Here is a 19,240-nt window from a genome sequence, read left to right as displayed (position 1 = left end):
TCCCAATGCCCACATAGCAGCTCACAGATATCTGTAATGTAAAGCCAGTCCAGGAGATCTGACACCCTGTTCTGGCCTTAGCAGGCACTGTATGCCCAAGGTGCACAGACATACATACAGGAAAAACACCAATGTGTATAAAAGTAAAAAAACAGTATTTAAAAAGAAGTAGCTGTCCCACTGTGAGTGTACAAATTGCTTACAAGCATCCAGCACTAATGAGTGTTAGGGGACATCGAGAATGGAGGAGAGGCCATGTGTTGTGAAGACCTGCTGCTGATGGGCAGCACTGAGGAGCCAAGTAGACGCCAGACCACCAATGAGGATTTTTTTTATCTGAAAATCAATCTATTCTGAAGCCGCTGACTTATGACCAGGCAGTTCAACCCGAGAGCTGGTACAATGTCCCTATAGATTACCTACCACTCAGCTTCTAAGCATCTGTGGTGGTAAGGAATTAGCTGCCTCTCAGGAGAGCATTCCAGTGATGTGCAGCTGGGGTTGGTGGAAAGTATACTCTGAGGACTGTGGTGGGAAGAACATGGAAGAACAGGGCTGTGACTCAAATTCAGAAGCAGAGAGCGAGCATATAGCTATAAGAAGAACATAGGGTTATTATACCCAGTTTGTCTTACTGGACCCAATTTTCTTATACCCAATATTTCTATTTTTTGTTATGGAAAAAAGAATAGTGGTTCTGGGTAACAGTGCTAGTCTGTTGCATCATGCATTATTTTATAGATAAAACTCCTTTCTCCTTCTGATTGATTCCTGTTGGCTTCCTATAATCAAGACAGCGTCAACCATCAAGCTGTCTAGATGGCTTGGTAGGTAAAATATTTGCTGTACAAGCATGAAGATCTGAGCTCAGATCCCCAGTATCTGTCCAAAATCGAGGCACATATTCATAACCCCAGTATTGTGGAATGGAGATGGGAGGACCCTGGGAAAACCTGCTAGGCACCAAAGCCCAGTCAAAAATTTGAGCCCTGGGTTCAGTGAAAGACCTTGTTTCAGAAATCAGGTGGAACATGGTTGAAGAAGACACTGATGTTGTGCTCTGGCCTCCATATATGTGCACAATGATACATAAAGCTTTCATTATAGCATATACATTCATCTTAGCACCATAATTAGATGGTTTTGGTTCTCAAGGAATTGATAATAATTTAGACCTGGTTTGTAGAAGATGGGGGGAGGCAAGGATTGAGGAGCTTGTGAGCCTCATTAATATTAGTGGGTTCAGTATTTCAACTTGTTAGTTTCTGATTTATGAATAGTATATGTCTCTCCAATTGAAGTGCATGCCCCTAAGGGTAGGACTTACTTATTAAACGTTATTGTGGTTCACACAGGGAGCATGCAAATAACCTCTCAGTTCGTGCTCAATAATTATTTGTAGAAAATCATGGAGCAGCTAACACCTTGAGCAAGTGCTGAAGATCTAATTATCAGTGATCACCAGCCCTTGGTTTCCTTGCTTATAAAACATCATAATTTGAAGTGTGCATTGTATTTATTTAATCCCAATGAATTGTAGCAATTTAACATGTTTTAAAGTGTTGTATTCATAAAGTGCTCTAAACAAGATGTTCTTTTTAGCGATTGGGGGGAAAAAAGTTCTCTAAAAGGCACATAATTCTTAGTGGAAAAAATAATAGTAACTAAAGTGTTGTGTGAATGTTTGAATAACAATTTGCTCATTTTCTTCATGAAATGAGATTTTGATATAAAATGCATGTGTGTCACTGAAAGACAGAGAGAGATCTGTACAGCACTGTGTGCTATGACAGCTTGATGGCTTCGAATGGGGGAGGAGTGCTCCCAAAGGTGACTTCTCTTGCTGGGTAGAGTTAGTGGTCAGGGCAGCCATTCAGGCTGACAGAACCTTGGACTTCTGTGGCTTCTGTGATGGGGACAGGGATGTGGTTTACTTGAATATTCTTCAGACAGCCAAAAAATGAGTTCCACACAGGGAGTGAAAGCATTTTCAATTTGTCTGAAAGAGAAAGAGGAGGCACTCGGTGGATAGCTCATACCATGAAATGAATGAACATGGAGGGTTAAGAATATTATTAGAAAGAGCCAGAGACCCCATGGCCCTGACCACCTGGCCATCTCCGGACCTCCTGCCTTCTGTGATACAGAGGTAGCAAAGCTCTTCCTTGCCTCTAGGGAAGGAATCCCTACAGCTTGAACCAATAGATAATAATTCTCAACTCTGTTACCTTTTATGGGTCATGAAAGGACTATAAAATTAATGAGCAGACTACCTGAAGGACATACAACAAGAAAGAACAAAAAGGGCCCTTTCAGGCAACATTTTAGTCTTTGAAGGTGACTGTCTCAGCCTGCCCCATTCTCTCATTTGATCTCAACAGTCACCTCAATGCTTGGGGAAGAGAGACCATTATTTCTCACCAGCTTTCTTGATTATTTGCTGACATAGGCTTCTGACTTAATGAAGCCTTTTAAGGGAGGGTTATAAATGACAGGCTTGGAACCAGAGGAAGCAGTAGTCATGTGGCCCGCACTACCCTGAGATATACCTAGATGCTGAGGCAAAGGGCCTTGCCACCTCCACTGTGCAGGAATTCTCTTCTCCTTACTCAAACATTGGGATACCTTAGCTGTTGGATTGAGAAGACATCAAGAGCTGCTGGGCCCTAACATGGGGTGTAAAGTTGGGACTAGAGTTATTTACCTGGGACGCCTCCAATGTGTAGTGACCCTCGGGTGCTGTTCGGTGGGAAGGAAAGCTGCCCAGCTGTGTAGCTATTGTCTGTATCCAGTTCCAGATGCAGCGTGTGCTGTTTAATGGAGACTGGATGAAAGGAAGCTGGTTAGTTCTGACATGTGCACCCCCATGTCACCATTGTCTTTGTTTGAACTCATTCCCACTAGACCCTCAGGGGCACTGTTTGAAGGCACTTGCTCTGCCCTGGGTAGAAATGCAACACCCTATTCAGCAGCAGCCATTACTAAATTGGATCCCTACGATGAATCCATAGTGTTGAGGAGGCAGCTGAGTTGGTTTAGTGCCTGCGGTACAAGTGTGAGGATCTGGGTTCAAGCTCTCAGACCGCCTGAAAACCAAACAATGCCAAGTGTGGAGGTGGACTGTTGCAATCTCAGTGCCTGGGAGGCAGAGATGGCAGAGTCCTGTGTCTCGTTGTCGTGCTCACCAGCCAGCCCAGACTATGAGTGAAACCCAGGCCAGTAAGACCCTGTCTCAAAAAATAAGGTAGTTAGCACCTGAGGACTGAAAGCCAGGTTTAACCTCTGGCTTCCACAGGTGCGCACGCATGCGCACACGCGCAAACACACACACACACACACACACACGTGCACACACATGAACATGAACACACACAGTTAATCCACAAAGGCCATATTGTTATCCCATTCATATAAGAGATGAAACCCAGCCGGGTATGGTGGTGCACACCTTTAATCCCAGCATTTGGGAGGCAGAGGCAGACGAATTTCTGAGTTAGAGGCCAGCCTGGTCTACAGAGTGAATTCCAGGACAGCTTGCTTGTGTGCATGCATGCGTGTGTGCGTGCGTGCGTGTGTGCATGTGTGCGTGCATGTGTGTGTATCTGTCAGTCTGTTTGACTGTCTGACTGTGTGAATACATTTGTGAGTGCAGTGCCTGAGAAGCTAGACGAGGGCACAAATCCCCTGGATTTAGAGGCACAGGTAGTTGTGACCCACTCAGTGTGGGCTTTGGGAATCACACCAAGCCCTAGAAGAGCAAGAGATGCTCTTACTCACTGAGTCGTCTGTCTATCCCTAGAAATTTGGCTTCTTCTTGTTGCCATTGTCCCGAGGAGTTCAGAATCATATAGCTCAAAATGCAAATGGCAATGCTATCACTTTCTTAAAGACCAAAGCATCTTCTCAGTTTCCTGGGTGGGGCCAGGCTGAGGAAAATCCTCCATGGGTTGAATGGGTTGAATCCCGTAAGAAAACCAGGGGTCTGGTTATAGTACCTGGCCCAGCCCAACCCTCCCAGTGGACAGACTGGGGCTGCCTTTGAGAAGTTCAAACACAGGTTAAAGGGTTTCCGTGTGTGTACAAAGGTTACCAGTGCCATACCTGCCACCGAGTGCCATTGTCCATCACACAGAGATCGCTTCGGTGTAATTGATGTCACGGTCCCACCTGCCTCACTGTTCATAGAGGTTGTGACCTGAAACATACACATTTGGCTATTTCCTTCAGAAGGGCACATGGAGCCAGCCCTCCCTGCCATCTTCCCTGTACACAGGCAGCCTGGAAGCATGCTAGATATTGGCCCTCCATCTCCTGTATCAGGTGACCACACAATGTCCAAAGCTTCCAAAGAATTCTTTTTCACACTTCTTCCAGGCAAACCAACTGAACAATTAAGCCCAGGCCCTGCCTAGGATTCCTGACAAGAGCAATGGGCTTTCCCCCACCTCTCTCAGCCCTCAGAGGTTCCTGACAAACACCCACCACTCTCCTCAGCGACCAGGATGCAGCAGAGACTGTTGACCAACAGACCTGAAGTGTGGAGGCTAAAACTGCTACTGGAGGTTTCATACTTGCTGCAAGGACAACCCAGTTATAACAACCCCCTAGCGCACTGCAGACCAGAGGGCTCTAGGACACTAAGCTATAGGTTGTATCTGACAGGACATGTGTCAGGTGCTGGGCACATGATACATTGTTGGCAGAATCCCATCTTCCCACTTTCCATGTTGGGGATGCTTTCAAGATCTTCTAAAGGCTGAGTCGAAGTGACTATAATGAGACGCTATAATAAGTATGTTTATATATCATTTACATCTGATTTGCCTGTTACGACATAGGGCAGGCCACTCTCAAGCAGATTTTGGGCTGACCAATGTCCCTGCATTTAGGAAGGTCACCAAATCTTGATTTTGTTTTCTTGACATCACTTTCTTTCTGGAAGGTGTCACTGAAGACCCTTCCAAATATCCTTCTCTGAACAGCCAGCCATCACGTGCCCTCCACCGTGTGCCCTCCACACACACTGGTAGTTGCTTCTTCCTTTGCGTGACTGGAGACTCACACTGACTTAACATCTACAGCTTAGCGTGAGGATCTATGGGCACTTGTCGGCTGCTGGGGGGGAGGGGGAGTGTTTTTTTTTTTTTTTTCCAGAGATGCAGGCACTGGCAAGTTGCTTGTGCTCCTGGAAATGACTCTCACTTATGCCTGTCAGCAAAACAAGATGAATACACTGGGTCTCCCAAACCAAAAAGACAAGAAAGCAGAAGAGAGGAGTAGGAGGGGCCAAGAGAGACTCACAGGTAAATATGATCTAAAGTTATTACCCTCACATTCAGAAATGTCAGAGGAGAACACATTTTTGTATATAATTAAATGATGATGATAAAAACTTCCCAAAAATGACATGGAGGTTGGGAACCAGGGATTTAGCCCTGAAATAGACTCTTGCCCAGAGTGTCAGAGGATCTGGATTTGATCCCTGGAAAGAAGGTATTGTAGCTGTTTGAGCTGTTTTATTGTCACCTGGGACTCAGTCCCCAGTTTTAATAAGTTATAGAGAGCAAAATGAAAGGAAACGGCACAGCAATCATCTTTGACTCAGGCCTTAGCTGTAGAGAAGATTCCTAGAAGAGTTCCATTTTAAAGAAATATAATGTGATTGTTGAAAATAGGTTATTGACTCAGGCCTGTGAGTGATGGAGACATAGGGTGCAAGCGCAACAGTGGGGGGAAAGTCCATGCAAAGATGGAGAGACGGTGTGGGAGCCAGCCAGCAGCTTAGACGAAGGCCAGAGCACAAGGTCTGCAGAGAGGACAAAGGGTACAGAGTGGACTCCATGACTCAGGACCTAGGCATGGATGTGACTTGAGGGTGACAGGAGGGTGTAAGCATGGGCAGGCTGTGTGGCATTTCCTCTACTTTGACAGAAGCCTGAGGATGGAGAATTAGCAACGATTGTCTGCAGCCATGCTACCCTGAGTGTATCCAATCTTGTCTGACCTCAGAAGCTAAGCGAGGTCCGGCCTGCTCAGGACCCAGATGGTGAAATTATTATCTGTGTTCTGTAGACACTGAAACTTGGCCCAAAGGAGCTTGAGCAGCAGCCCCAGTTCCCTTTAGCTAAGTGGTGTCATCAGAATTCAGAATGTTTGAGGTTTCCTGGTTTTAAAGATGAAACAGAGAATATGATGATAATGACTTACTAACCAAAAAAAAAGGGGGGGGGAGTTAATCTCTAAACCAGGTGTCATAGGTATAACATTGCACTCTGCCTGTACCTGTCTTCAGCCTGGCTGAGTCTCTGTTGTGGGCTCCGTCTCCACTCCCATGTAAGCATCTCTCTGCATACCTTCCCTGCCTCCATCTCCCTCCTGTGTAAGCATCTCTCTGCATACCTTCCCTGCCTCCGTCTCCCTCCCATGTAAGCATCTCTCTGCATACCTTCCCTGCTTCCGTCTCCCTCCTGTGTAAGCATCTCTCTGCATACCTTCCCTGCCTCCATCTCGCTCCCATGTAAGCATCTCTCTGCATACCTTCCCCGCCTCCGTCTCCCTCCTGTATAAGCATCTCTCTGCATACCTTCCCTGCCTCCGTCTCCCTCCTGTGTAAGCATCTCTCTGCATACCTTCCCTGCCTCCGTCTCCCTCCTGTGTAAGCATCTGGCTGCATACCTTCCCTGCCTCCATGTAGACACTTAAGTGCTCTCCAGATTGACTTGCGATGTGGATCAAGACCCCAGTAAGACTTCGTGGGCGAATGCTGAGAGTGAGCGTAAGTGCTGGCCCCAAGGACACGGAATTGGCTTCCAAAAGAAAGAAAGAGACACAGTTAAAACACCGTAATTAAGAATAGAGGACAGAGTTCTTCAGACTCACAGATATGAGCTCTACCAACTGCTCCTTACCTAGGACCACGTGACCTCCTCCTTGGGAGAAATAAATGCCTTTCTCCAAAGAGCCACCCAAGCAGGGAGATACCCCAGACCTCGCAGAGGGGGAATCCAGGGGTTTTGAGTCCAACTGGAAGTTCCTCAGACACCCCACAAAACTGTGCTGGGGGAGGCTCTGTAAGGAAGCAGAGGATAAAGAGTTCAGAGTTCATGGCATATAATTCCCAGAGAAGCTGAGGTGGATGGCGTGTAGCTTAGCAGAGGAAGGAGATTCTCGAAGAGTCCTTCTTCCTGCTTCAGAGAGTCAGGGGGTCCTGACTGTTCCCTTTGGCTTCTTGTCAGGTATCCGAGGAAACCTGAAAACCAGAGGCTTGGTGGGAAGTCAAAGTTTAAAGGTGCTACTTATTCAAATGCTGGGCATGGGGTGGTTGGAAATGGCTAGCTGTGCTCAAATAGGAACCAGGAGGCTCAACCTGACTCTGCTTCATGGAGCCTGAGCTGCAGCACGGGGAAAATTCCACCTCACAGTTTACACACCTCACCATTCTTTGTAGGTGCAAACCTTTTCTTAGGGCTTTGTGAGCTAGCATGATAGTTTATTGCCGGGCAGCTGACTAAAAACAGGGCCAAAATGTTCCCCAAATAATAAAGTGCAAGATACCTTCCTGTATAGCCAGGCTTGGTGCGCTGCCAACAAACCATGAGTGCTATGAAGTCCAAAGAAGATTCTGTGCACCCTGTTAGTACCTTGTGGGGTACCCCCTGCATGCCTGAGGTGGGCTTTGAATAAGAGTTCCCACTTTGGACCAGGGTTTCTGAGGGTTCACAATAACTTGTGGTATTTAGTAGTTGCTCACATACTATCTCTAGCAGATGTGCTCATTCTATCCCCACTCGTGGTGCCAGTGGCATTGTTAGGTGGTGGCAATGGCAGATGGGCCTCTTCAGAAGTTAGTTTTTATGATGGTTAACATTGTCACCTTGACAGGATCTGGAACAATCTGATAGGTAAGCCACTGTCTGTGAGGAGGTTTCTAGATGAAGTTAATGGAGATGGAAAATCCACCTTAAATGTAGGTGGCATCATCCCATGGGCTGAGGTCTTCAGAACAGAAACCCAGCTGCGCTTTGATGGACTGTATCTCAGAAATGGGAGCCCAAACAAACCCTCCCTCCCCTAAGTTACTATTGGCAGGCATTTTGTCACAGCAATGAGACAGTACTTAATGCAGTTTCCTGTATATTTTCCCATGATAAATACATTTATCACACTTTATGCCCAGGGCTGGCTGCACTTGTGCTGTTTAGAACCGGTACTGGATTTTATCTTCCTACAGTTGGAATCTCAGCTGTCCCAAAGGCCATACTTGCCTGTCTGTGGCATTTCTAGAAAGTTGAACACCCTTTGGAGGCAATGAGCTCACTGGTGGCAGGCTCATCCCAGGGGAACAGGGATCCTGGTCCTTCCTCACATTTATGCTTCCTAGCCACCTGAAGGTGTGTGGCTTTGCCCCATTAGACATTGCCTGCTGTGATGTCCCATCTTGTCATAGGCCCAAAGCATCTGGGGCAAGAGACCATGTCATAAAACCCACTACTTTGCATGCAGACTGAAAGCTCTTCAGATACAATATTGCAAATAGGGGCTACTATCTGTGCCTTGTGATTAACATGGTTTGGGGTTTGGTTTTTGTTTGTTTGTTTGGTTAGTTTTTGTTTTTTGTTTTTTTAAAAGATTTATTTATTTATTTATTTTCTGTTATGGATGCTCTATCTGAATGTACATCTGCATGCTAGAAGAGGACATCAGATCATATCATAGGTGGTTGTGAGCCACCATGTGGTTGCTGGGAATTGAACTCAGGACCTCTGGAAGAACATCCAGAGCTCTTAACTGCTGAGTCAGGTCAAAAACCTAATCATATCCTTGAGTAGTCTCTCTGCTCTGTGATTTTTCTCTGAGAGGAAAATAGGTTTAGAGGTTAAAGAAAAGTCACTGTTAACAGTAAGGATTTCCCCTTAGCATATGCATATACACCATATTGCATATCATTCATAAATGGTACGAATCATTCATGAGACACAGCAAAGTTACTACATATAAATGTAGTAGAAAATAATGTTACTTTGTTCCTCATTGTGGCTTTGGTACAAAGAGTGGGCCACATAGTACCCCATGGAGCTACCCCAGCTTTGACTGGGTCACCCTGAAACTAAAGTCTAAGCTGGTGCAAGGCCTGCTTTAATTACATCTTTTTTCAGGCCTGGAGTTTAGTCTGTGCCCTCCCTAACTCAGTACAAGCAAACATCACACCAGGTCCTAAGGAAGGGGCAGAAACTATATTGGGTGAAAGATGCATCCTAGACTTGAGCTGCTCATAGCATCACTGACCTTCAATGGTGTAGGAAAGGCTACAGGTGTAGGCATACCAGATGAGGTCAGCACCTTGGTAGGGTGGGAGGAGAGACAGAGGAAGAGAGCCAGCACAGAGGACTTTTGAACTTGACAAGGACAGTAAATTGTAACTCATCTTTGTGTCCGAGGACTCTCAACTGTCCCTTAGTCATATACCAAGTTTGGGTCTTAAGCTTATATTATCATTTCAGTCCCTGAAGAACAGTAAGATGCATATGTAGGCATAAAGATCCGCCTTTGTGTTTCCCATGAGGCTAAAGATTCATCCTAGGCCCTCACTCACCAAGAATCCTCTCTCCTGCACACATACCTTCTGCTTCTTCATGACTCTGAAGCCTTCTGACTAGAAAAGGGAACGCATTGGCTTTGTGCCAATGTGAATATGCCTTATGCCCTCTTGATTTCTTTGCAAACCCAGGTCAAGCTATCTGGCTAGACACTGAAGATGCCGCTTCACTTCCATGTGCTGGCTTTTGTGCTTACTATTTATGATAAAAGGACACTGGGTTTCCATTTATAAAAGAAAAATGATCCTATGAGTACATTTTGATTCACAGCAAGCTGACAGGCAGCAAGGTTGGAAGTAGACGCTTCTGCAACCATTCTGCAAATGTGGCAGAGACTGCCACAGCTTGGGACTCATCACCTTAGCCTCTGCCACAGGCTGGAGACATGACTCCGTGGTTAAGAGCACTGGCTGTTCTTCCAGAAGTCTAGATTTAACCCCCAGCATCTACATGGCAGTTCATAGCCATCTATAAGTCTAGTCCCTGGGGAATCTGATGCTCTCTTTTGGGCTCCACAGGGACCAGGCACACATGCGATGCATAGACATACATGCAGACAAAATACCCACACCTCTTCCCTGGAAGGGAAGCTAAGAGAGTCATGTTTCTAAGGCCACAGAGAAGCCCACAGTCACTTCTTCAATACCTGTGTCTCAGCCTAGACCTCATACATAGGCTTGGGAATGCAGTGGAGCTGCTTTCTCTGTGGGCTTGTGAACATTAGATATATAAAACAATCACTTAAAGGATTTACAAGTCTTGAATGGCTCTTGTGATGGTAACAGTTAGAGTTATGCTGAGAATCACTAGTTTTCTAGCTTTACCTTTGACTTTCTTGATGGTGACAACCCCAGGTAAACCTGTTCTCTGGGGCTGATGGTAGAGTTTCCAGGCAAACTGCCTTCCTGGGCCCTTAGTCCATCCACCACCAGGCGCGCCTTTCTTCCACTCAGTTCAAACACCACCTTTAGAACAAAGAGAAGAATCAACGGTGTACCTCTGTCAACTGGTGCCAGATTTTACTAGTAGTCGTAGGAAACTTCAAAAGGGAGGGGGTTTCCATCCTTCAGTAGCTTCACAGGCAGAGAAAGGGCTCTTGTTTATCAGCATGAACATTTTTTGGTAAGATGTCAGGTACTAGACAGCTGAGATGAAAGCAGAGTTATGGAACTAGCTTGAAAATGAAACACTCAACAGATACAACGGATCTAGAAATGTAAACAAAGGCTGAACAACCAAGGGCATGGATTGTGACTAAAGGTGAATGGTCTGCGCAGAACTGAGCCCGGGCATGGCTCCTGGAGCAGGCAGAAACTGATGTGTCTCTTGCAACATGAACGGCAAGCACTCTCTGCTACAAGTTTGAATTCATGTCTGCTCTCACGGTGGTGGCTTTAGCTAAAGACTCCCAGTTCCAGTGACATCATAGAAGTCTATGACAGCTCACTCGTTCACTCACTCACTAACACCCTTTCCCTCTCTCCCTTTCCGTCTCTCTGTTGGCCCTGCCATTAGCCCAACTGGCTTCTTCCTTCATTCTCACTTCCTGTGCAACCCAGCAGCTGTCCCTCTTGCTCTTCCTTCAGGATGCACCCTAACCCCACTGCTCCCCACTACCACTATGGCTTTTCTAGGTAAGGGCAACAGTGTCTGTTTGGGCCCCAGCCTAATTTTTTCAGCCAAAGAGACTTTGTAAAAGTTACAATAACTTTGTAAAAGTTATTGCTCTGTTTCTGTGTCTGTGCTTTACCAGTGTTACGACACTTCAAAAGCTTCACAGACACTTGTAATAGAATCCAAAGTCCTAGCTGGGCGTAGTGGCACATGCCTGTTAACCCAAGCTACTGGAGCTGATACAGGAAGGTCAAAAGTTCTAGGTCTGTCTGGGTTGCATAGTGAGTTCAAGGACAGCCTGCACTATACAGTGAGATCTTATCTCACAAATTAAAAAACAAAAACAAAAAAACCAAAAAAGCCAGGCCTGAAGGCACAGCCCGGTGATCTTTTATAGTTGTCTTGAGGCTGTGGTAGGAGCAATGCAGAGTCAGGGTCAACATAAGTAACTGAGACCATATACTTCAACAATAGAGTGCTTACCTACTATCTACAAGGCCCTAGATTCAATGTTTAGCCATGTTAGATAATACATACATACATACATGCATGCATACATACATACATGCATACATACATACATATATACATACAGCTAGCAATAACCTAAATCCTTAGTTTGGCCTGCGAAGCTTAAGTTAAAAGATCCCTGCCCCACCCCTTCCCCAAACTTGTCGCTTATAACTTTGTGATCTTCTCAGTGAGCAAAGCCCAGCTCCAGTCCCATGGCTTCACATGGCGGTTGCCCCACCCCCAGGAGCCTTTTCCTAACCACTGTCTCTTCAGTGGTACCCCTACTCTGACTTTTCTGTGGTCTAACATCAACCACTTTCCCAAAAGACAATTGACTCGGGATGGTCGTGTGCCTGTGTGCTCTAAGAGAGCAGCCTATTCAATAGTCATTGAATAGCCATGAGTGGAACTTATTAGGTTACCTAGTGTAGTGGCTATTCCTGGTTATCAACTTGACTATATCTGGAATGAACTACAATCCAGAATTGGAAGGTGCACCTGTGATCCTAATCTCGAGGCTGGAGATACAAGTTTCTGACCTGGATCTTGGCATGGAGATCTTGAGACATAGTGGCTATGAATCCCAGAAGATTAAGACAGGGAGATCTCTGAGTTCAAGGTCATCTGGGACAAAGCAAGTCCCAGATCCAGGTGTGGTGGCACACACCTTTAATCTGGGCCTCACCTTCTGCTGGAGACCTACATAAGGACATTGGAAGAAGGAAGATTTACTCTCTCTTCTTCGCCTGCTTGCATTGTGGGACTGAGCAACTGCTAGATCCTTGGACTTCCACTGACAGCTGCTGCTGAGCATTGTTGGGGAGTTGACCTACAGACTGTAAGTTATCAACAAGTTTCCTTACTATATAGATACTACCCATAAGTTCTGTGACTCTAGAGAACCCTGACTAATACACCTACGTTTTCTAATTAACAGTGCCATCATTAGAAAGACATGACTTCCCTTTAACTTTGTGATGCACACTTTTAACTGAGGTGGCTTCAGGCAAGAGCTGGGATGCTAGGATGCAGGGAGAGAAGGCTTTCTGCTTGTGCTATGAGAGGAGGAAGAGGAAAAGGAAGAGGAAGAAGAGGTAAAATGAGGTATCTCTGGATAGGACTCAAGTCTAAACAGAAACTTCATTCATGTTTAATATACATATAGACAGGAATCCTACATAATATACTTAGTATTTTGACTGTAATCTGTTACAAGAGGATGGGCATGAAATATTCTATTTGAGGTTCTATGTCTTTGCTCAGAATGCCTGAATCATTTTGGATTTTGGATTATTTCAACATGCTCAGACCATTGTTAACGAACGCAGCGCTCACCGTGTGCCACTTCCCGTCGTGGTATCTCTCTTTGCTTCTGAGTCTCACTTTCTTCCCTCCTGCCCCCAAGGCAAAGATGACATGGCCTTCTGAGAGATAGAGAGCCACAAAGGAGTCCCTGGTGCCTGTGTGAAACACTAGCCCTCTGGAGGAAGTTGTCTGTATGTCCAAAGAAAACTGTAACCTGTGGGTAAAGAAAGACACAGGAAACGTGACTTGGGCATGCTGGCCTATAACCCCAGTTCTCAGGAACTCCAGAGGCAGGGCGATTACAAGTCTGACACCAACTGGGGCTGCCTAGAGGTTTTTAGGTATACAAGAGTTATATCTTTTCTCAAAAACAAAACAAAACAAAACAAAACAAAACCAACCCAACCCAACCAAAAAAATAAATAAAAAGGAAAGAAATGGCCAATGAAGGGAAATATATACTTTCAGTTCCCTGCATCTCGGAAGAAGAGTGGCAGTAAGCCTACCTCCCAGAGACATGGGACTTTCAGAAGGCAGAACATATTAGATGTTAACAGTATTGCTGTACAGTTTCTTTACTATATTAGGGAATTGCACAGATTGTCTATGGCAAGCTTAGCGAGTAGTAGAAGTCCTAGCATGTGGGAAGAAGAAACATACTTGGGCTTTTAAATCAACATTAAAATTATGCTACAATTCATCTAAATTTACCATGTCTACCACTTCTGGGTGTCCAGTTCATTAGCGTTGAGTTAATTTATAATGTTACACAAACCATCTGTGGTGCTCCTCCTCCTGTGAAGCACAGACTCCACCTTTCCCAGTAGCTCTCTGTCCTCCCTTTGCTTAGTGTCTAGACCACCCTTCTACTTCTTCCTCAGCAGATGCTCTTGGTACCTCATGCAAATGGAACCACACAGCATTTCTTTTTGTGACCAGATTAGCTCTCTTACTAATACAAACTATTTAAACCCAACAAACATGCCTTCTATTTGCACAGCTGCACAGGGAGGGAAGTCGGAGGAGGACCGGGGTGGGGGACAGCTTGACTAGTGAGAACGTGATTGGACGTCAGATGAGCATTTCCTCTCTATGGGACATATTTAACACAAAGCACAGGAGTACAGATTCACCTTCTCCTGCTCTCCCCATTGCTCTGACTCCCAGACCTCAACTAACCTGGGAGAGGAATTATAAAATATTATTATGGAGCCAAAAATTGAGAGCTAGCATTTATTTATATGATGGTTTCAAATCATTTCCAAGTTGAGCCAAGCAAGCTTAACTGTATATGAAGATCCTATGAATCCATCCATCAAACCATCTATCAAAACTGGTTAACCGTCCAACAAATAGTTACTGAGTGTTCAGTGTGCAGAAGGCACTGTGCTGATCACTGGGGATACAGGCAGGGAGTTTTGTTTCTTGAAATAGTCTATGGTGTGTGAGGCCACCAACAAGTTCATGGCGGTACAACTTGAAAAGGCAGCACAGATGTTTATACCCATTCCCTGGGGTTCATGTCTAAGTACCCACTAGAGGACAGAGACCAGGTTTATCTTGCTAGTAACTATATGAGCAGGGCCTATACACAGTACACATCCAACAAATAGTGACTAAATTGAGTTAAGGAGGAAATGAATAATTCAGAGGTAGACTCGGGATGTGGATAGCAACATTATACTGTTAATTCTTTGCTTTCCAACATTGTGAGGCTAAGATGCGTATTTGTTCATCAAAAGAACAGGTTTCCTGGAGGGCAACATTCTTCAAGATGAAAAAGAACCCATATTTGTTAAATGAAATCACCCAGATGGCCCGCAGCTCCGTGTTTCTCCTGACGTGTCTGTCGCCTGTGTCAACTTAAAGGAGTATTGGGACTCACTCCAGAGCACACAGCACTTTGCATACGTGGGCTCAGTGATCAGACTTGGCATTTGCTTTCCACAACTGTTTCTTAAGGCAATCATTTTGCAGAAAAGACTAACATTTCAAAAAGGAAGCAGCAGATTCACATCCAAGAACATCGCAGCAGAGCTCTGACCCCTCACTGCAGGATGAAAACAGAGAGGCTCAAGGGTACATTTAAATACTCATTGCAGGCGAACGCGGTGGTGCCAGCCTTGGGGGGTCTGTACAAACATAGCTAGAGCACAGATCCAAGTAAATCAAGGTGAAGGTAACAGCACACAGCAGAGCTGGCAACTTCTCACGGACATGGCTGCTAAACAGTTGGCACTGGAGAGCTTTCATTCAGTCACACACACTAATGTGAATATGCAGTTAACATACAGTTAACTTTGACAGGCTTTACAATCACACAGACCCTGTAGAATCACATTCTTCAAGATGAAAAAGATGTGCTCATTCTGCTGTAGAATCACAACAGCCAGAGCATCTTCCAGAGAAGTTTAGTTGAGGAGGAAAGATCTATCCCAAATGTAGAAAACCCTACCCATGGGCTAGGATCCCCGACTAAATGAAAAGAAGAAAGCGGACTGCATAACCCCTACCCTCACCCTACTTCCTGGCTGTGGGTGCGATGCAACCTCATGTTCCTGCTGCTTTCTCTGACACAGTGGGCTGTACCCTCAAACTGGGACTCAAGTGAACCCTCCTTTCTTATATTGTTTTTGTCACAGTGATGAGAAAAGTAACTGATGCTGTCTGTAGTGACTGCCCCCACTTCACCCCACATTGAAATGTTACCTGGATGAGAAAGTATCAGGGTTGACTCACAAGCAGGCAGATAAATTAACATGCTGAATGTAGGAAGGGAGAAGATGCTGGGCCAGGGGGAGCTGGGAGAGAAGAAGTCAGGGAAGGCTGGGGACAGGGCAGTTAGGGCAGCATCTACAGATGCCATTTCTTTAAGATGAGCAGTTGCTATGAAGGTCAGCATGGCCAAGGGTTCAAGGCTGACAATGGGCCTCCCTTCCCAGAAATGATGATGTCATCAGAAGAACTGATGGAAGGTCATTCCCTCCTCCTGCTCTGGCTTCTACAAGCCCAATTTCAGCAAATGAAAGATTCTTAGACTTTCCATGGGGGCAGGGGTCACTGGAGACATACAAACCTCTTGCTCAGGCTTTTCCTTTAGGTCTTCCTGACTGTCAAACCTGAATCATCCTGTGCTTCACTGAGTGGGCTACCAAGGGCCAACCTCATTTAAACTATGAACCCGTCTTCACTGTCAGGAAATCAATATTGCCCTCTTTTAACCAATGAGAAAGTGGAGGGGAGAGAGATAACCATTCTCTAAATTGTTGGGCAGACCCAGAAATGAATTGTACACTTAGAAATGACACACTGTGTACAAAGGTGACCAAGATGTGCTCATCTCCAGAAGGCCTGCTACAGGAGCATAGAGGTGTCCCCAGGTGTCACATCCTTGGGTCTGTTGAGAGTGGCAGACACACTACAACACAGACTCTTATGCCCAAATCTTACTCTTCTAAGGTGATCTCTCCTTCAGGGCCCTGAAGGACAAGATAGCTGCAGCCTGAGACCCACTCCATCTGTACAAGTGGCCCAACCCAGTTTCATCTCTCCCAGTCAACTCCTGCTCCTCTTACCACCACCTTTCGCAAGCCTTCCCATTACTAAACTTCTTGCCTATCCAGACCCATCCTGGCACCCATATCACAGAGAAGCTGATCTGGCAGATGACAGCCAGCTTGTAGTTAGAGGCAAGGCTAAGAGCCAGAGTTCAAGCTGGTCTTTCTGACCCCTGGGCCCTTGGCCTCTGTTTAATATATGAAAGTCTGAAGGAATGGTTACCATCCTTCCCTTCATGTCTCCTTCAAGTCATCTGAGAAGGACAAACCTTGCTTTCCTTCTTTCTTCCAAAGTCATTAGCATTTCTGCTCAGCCCCTCCCCCCTGACAGGGATGCAACTTGTTAGCATAAAAGAAAAAAATCTAATAGCATCCTCTAGGAATCTGGCACCAGGGCTACCTAAGAGAATGATTTCCTATTCAGTACAGAACTAAAGAGAAGAAAGGTGATTTATCACATAAATAATGAATAGCTTTGGGGGTGGGATAACAGCCTTATTTTTAGAACACCTTTAGTTCTCAGCCGGAGCTGAGCTAATTGTTTAGGTCCTGAGTACCAGCGTCAGCAGCAGCAGGCACATGTCTATTCCATCTGTAGAGGGAGGGAGGGCACATGACAGCCCCCATACAAACCTGACAACACCTCCTTCATGAGCATGATGTCACGGGCTTAGACATCCTTGGAGAGACTGGAAAGCTGGTTCTCAGTTGGTGTTAGATGGAACAAGAGATATTTTAAAAAAAAAAAGAGAGAGAAGGAGAAATACCTGGGTTTCAGCAGCTCCTGGGGAAGCTTGAATAGCAAGTGGCTGGTAGGACTGTCCCCAAACTGCAGGGCTCTGTGAGTGGCCTTGGTGTTCAGAGGTGGTAGGCAGGACTTCCCATCTTGCCAAGCCTCTATGCTCCTTGCAGCCTGAGGTGCATCTTGCAACAGCTGTGAAAGAGAGGAAAGGAAATGAGGAGCCAGTTGTGGCAGCGAAGACAGGATGTTTGCCTGGCCCAGTGCTCAGTGCTCACTCTGGAGTCTAAAATATGAAACCAGCAGAGAAATGGAAGACTTAGCAAATAGCCCCAATGGGAAGAGACAGTCCATCTACCCTCGAGAGCCCTAGTGTGCCACTTACTGTGTGGAGACACAAGAGAAGGTGAGAACTTATTCTCCGCTTCTTTACTCTCCTGCAGACCCACCCACCCCAACTCAGTGTCCTTGTAGCTATGGTTTGGGGGCCTTCTCCTTCAGGAAGTTATGAATGAGGTTGGAAGACATGGCTTTGGAGAGTCCCAACATCCCTTTCCTCTTACTTCCTTTTTTCGGGGAATACATGAAACTCAAGCCTTATACAAGTCTAGCATCTTTAGGGAAACAGCTGCATCTGGAGCCTGCAGGGACCCTGTACTCCATCCTATCACCGACTGTCAGAAGAACCACAGTGCTCTCAGCAGACAGCCAGAGTAGGACATGGAGCCCCAAACCTGCCACCTCCCCTTCCAGGGCAACTGAAAGCAAAGGGATGGGTCACCGGACCTGTCCTCACTGCTATGAGCATTGATGACATCATAACAATTTGTCCTGTCTTGGAAAATGCTTTCAACTTTTGAGCACTAGATGGGCCCAGAGAAGTTAGAGGAAGAAGCTGAGCGTCTCCAGATTCCCCCTTTTTCTTGCAGCAGAGTCCAGGTCTGGGCCACAGGGCTCTGAGCTCAATGGGGAATCTTTTTAGCCCAAGTAAAGGCTGAGGATTGGCCAAGGAATGAACATGTGACCCTTGCTCCTGGCAATGACTCTTGAGGAGGTGCTGTTTGGGAAGAGCAGCTGATAAAAGAAAGATGCTGTCCTAGCAGAGAGAACCCCAGGCAGAAACCATCCTTCCCCTGCAGGACACTGTTCATCAAGCAAGTGTTTCTCAGAACCAACCAAGCAAGACAGAGCAGAGAGAACAGGGGAGTGGGGGTGGGCTGAGGGTGGGGGCATCAAGTTCCATGTCCCAGCAAGGCGGCTCTTGAAGCAGCTAATCACGCCATGCCCACAGTCAGGAACAGAGATGCCTGCCAAGATGTTTACTGCTCACATAGCTTGCCTGCCTCTAGTGCAGTCCAGGATCCCAAGCCAGGGAACGGATGGTGCCCTCACTTTTAGGCTGGTTCTTCCCTTACCAGTTAAGGCAATCAAGACAATCACCACAGGTGTGCTCGCCAGTGAACCTGATAGCCATCCCTCATTGAGGCTTTCTTCTCCGGTAATTCTAAGTTGTCAAGTCGACAAATGAACTAACACAGGTAGAATCATTGTCCTGCTTTAAGCGATTTTGGAAAGGATTTTCAGGAGCCAATCATAAATAGCTTCCCCAAACCTTCTTTCATTATCAGGAGTTCTTCTCCAACCCAATCACAGATAGATATGGTCCCCAGAATGTACTCTTGATATATCAAAGCCAGGCCTGTTGGCACAGGCCTGAAAGTCATGTTTCTCAACAGGACAGGAGGACAGCAAGTTCACAGCCAGTCTAAGCAATATAGCAAGATATGGTCTCTAAAGGAAAGGAAAGAGATTAGAGAAGTATTCTAGAAGTCTCTGGGTCTATAATTTTCTTATGATATGTCATCATGTAGGTTGCTGCTAGCTTTAATCTCCCCAGCAGCTTAAAGTGCTCTTTT

The 19,240-nt window shown here is 45.8% G+C and overlaps 1 protein-coding gene across 2 annotated transcripts in view; it reads right to left on the bottom strand.

Annotated features, from left to right (window-relative positions):
• Positions 1–1,543: 1,543 nt before the first annotated feature.
• Positions 1,544–19,240, bottom strand: part of Lama3 (laminin subunit alpha 3) — a 256,838-nt gene continuing 239,141 nt past the window's right edge. For both annotated transcript variants that reach the window (XM_085833379.1, XM_085833380.1), the window contains exons 68-75: positions 17,353–17,519; positions 13,059–13,242; positions 10,421–10,561; positions 6,909–7,068; positions 6,676–6,806; positions 4,102–4,195; positions 2,705–2,824; positions 1,544–1,999 (exon numbers count right to left, since the gene is read on the bottom strand). In XM_085833379.1, coding sequence (XP_085689505.1) covers positions 1,854–1,999; positions 2,705–2,824; positions 4,102–4,195; positions 6,676–6,806; positions 6,909–7,068; positions 10,421–10,561; positions 13,059–13,242; positions 17,353–17,519 — 1,143 coding nt within the window. In that variant the 3' untranslated portion in view covers positions 1,544–1,853. The remainder of the gene's footprint in view (positions 2,000–2,704; positions 2,825–4,101; positions 4,196–6,675; positions 6,807–6,908; positions 7,069–10,420; positions 10,562–13,058; positions 13,243–17,352; positions 17,520–19,240) is intronic.

This window comes from Mus caroli, unplaced genomic scaffold, assembly GCF_978045245.1.
Source record: "Mus caroli unplaced genomic scaffold, Mus_caroli_1 scaffold_19, whole genome shotgun sequence".
Taxonomy (NCBI): domain Eukaryota; kingdom Metazoa; phylum Chordata; class Mammalia; order Rodentia; family Muridae; genus Mus; species Mus caroli.
The sequence above is the reverse complement of the archived record's forward strand: the minus strand, read 5'-3'. Positions and strand labels throughout refer to the sequence as shown.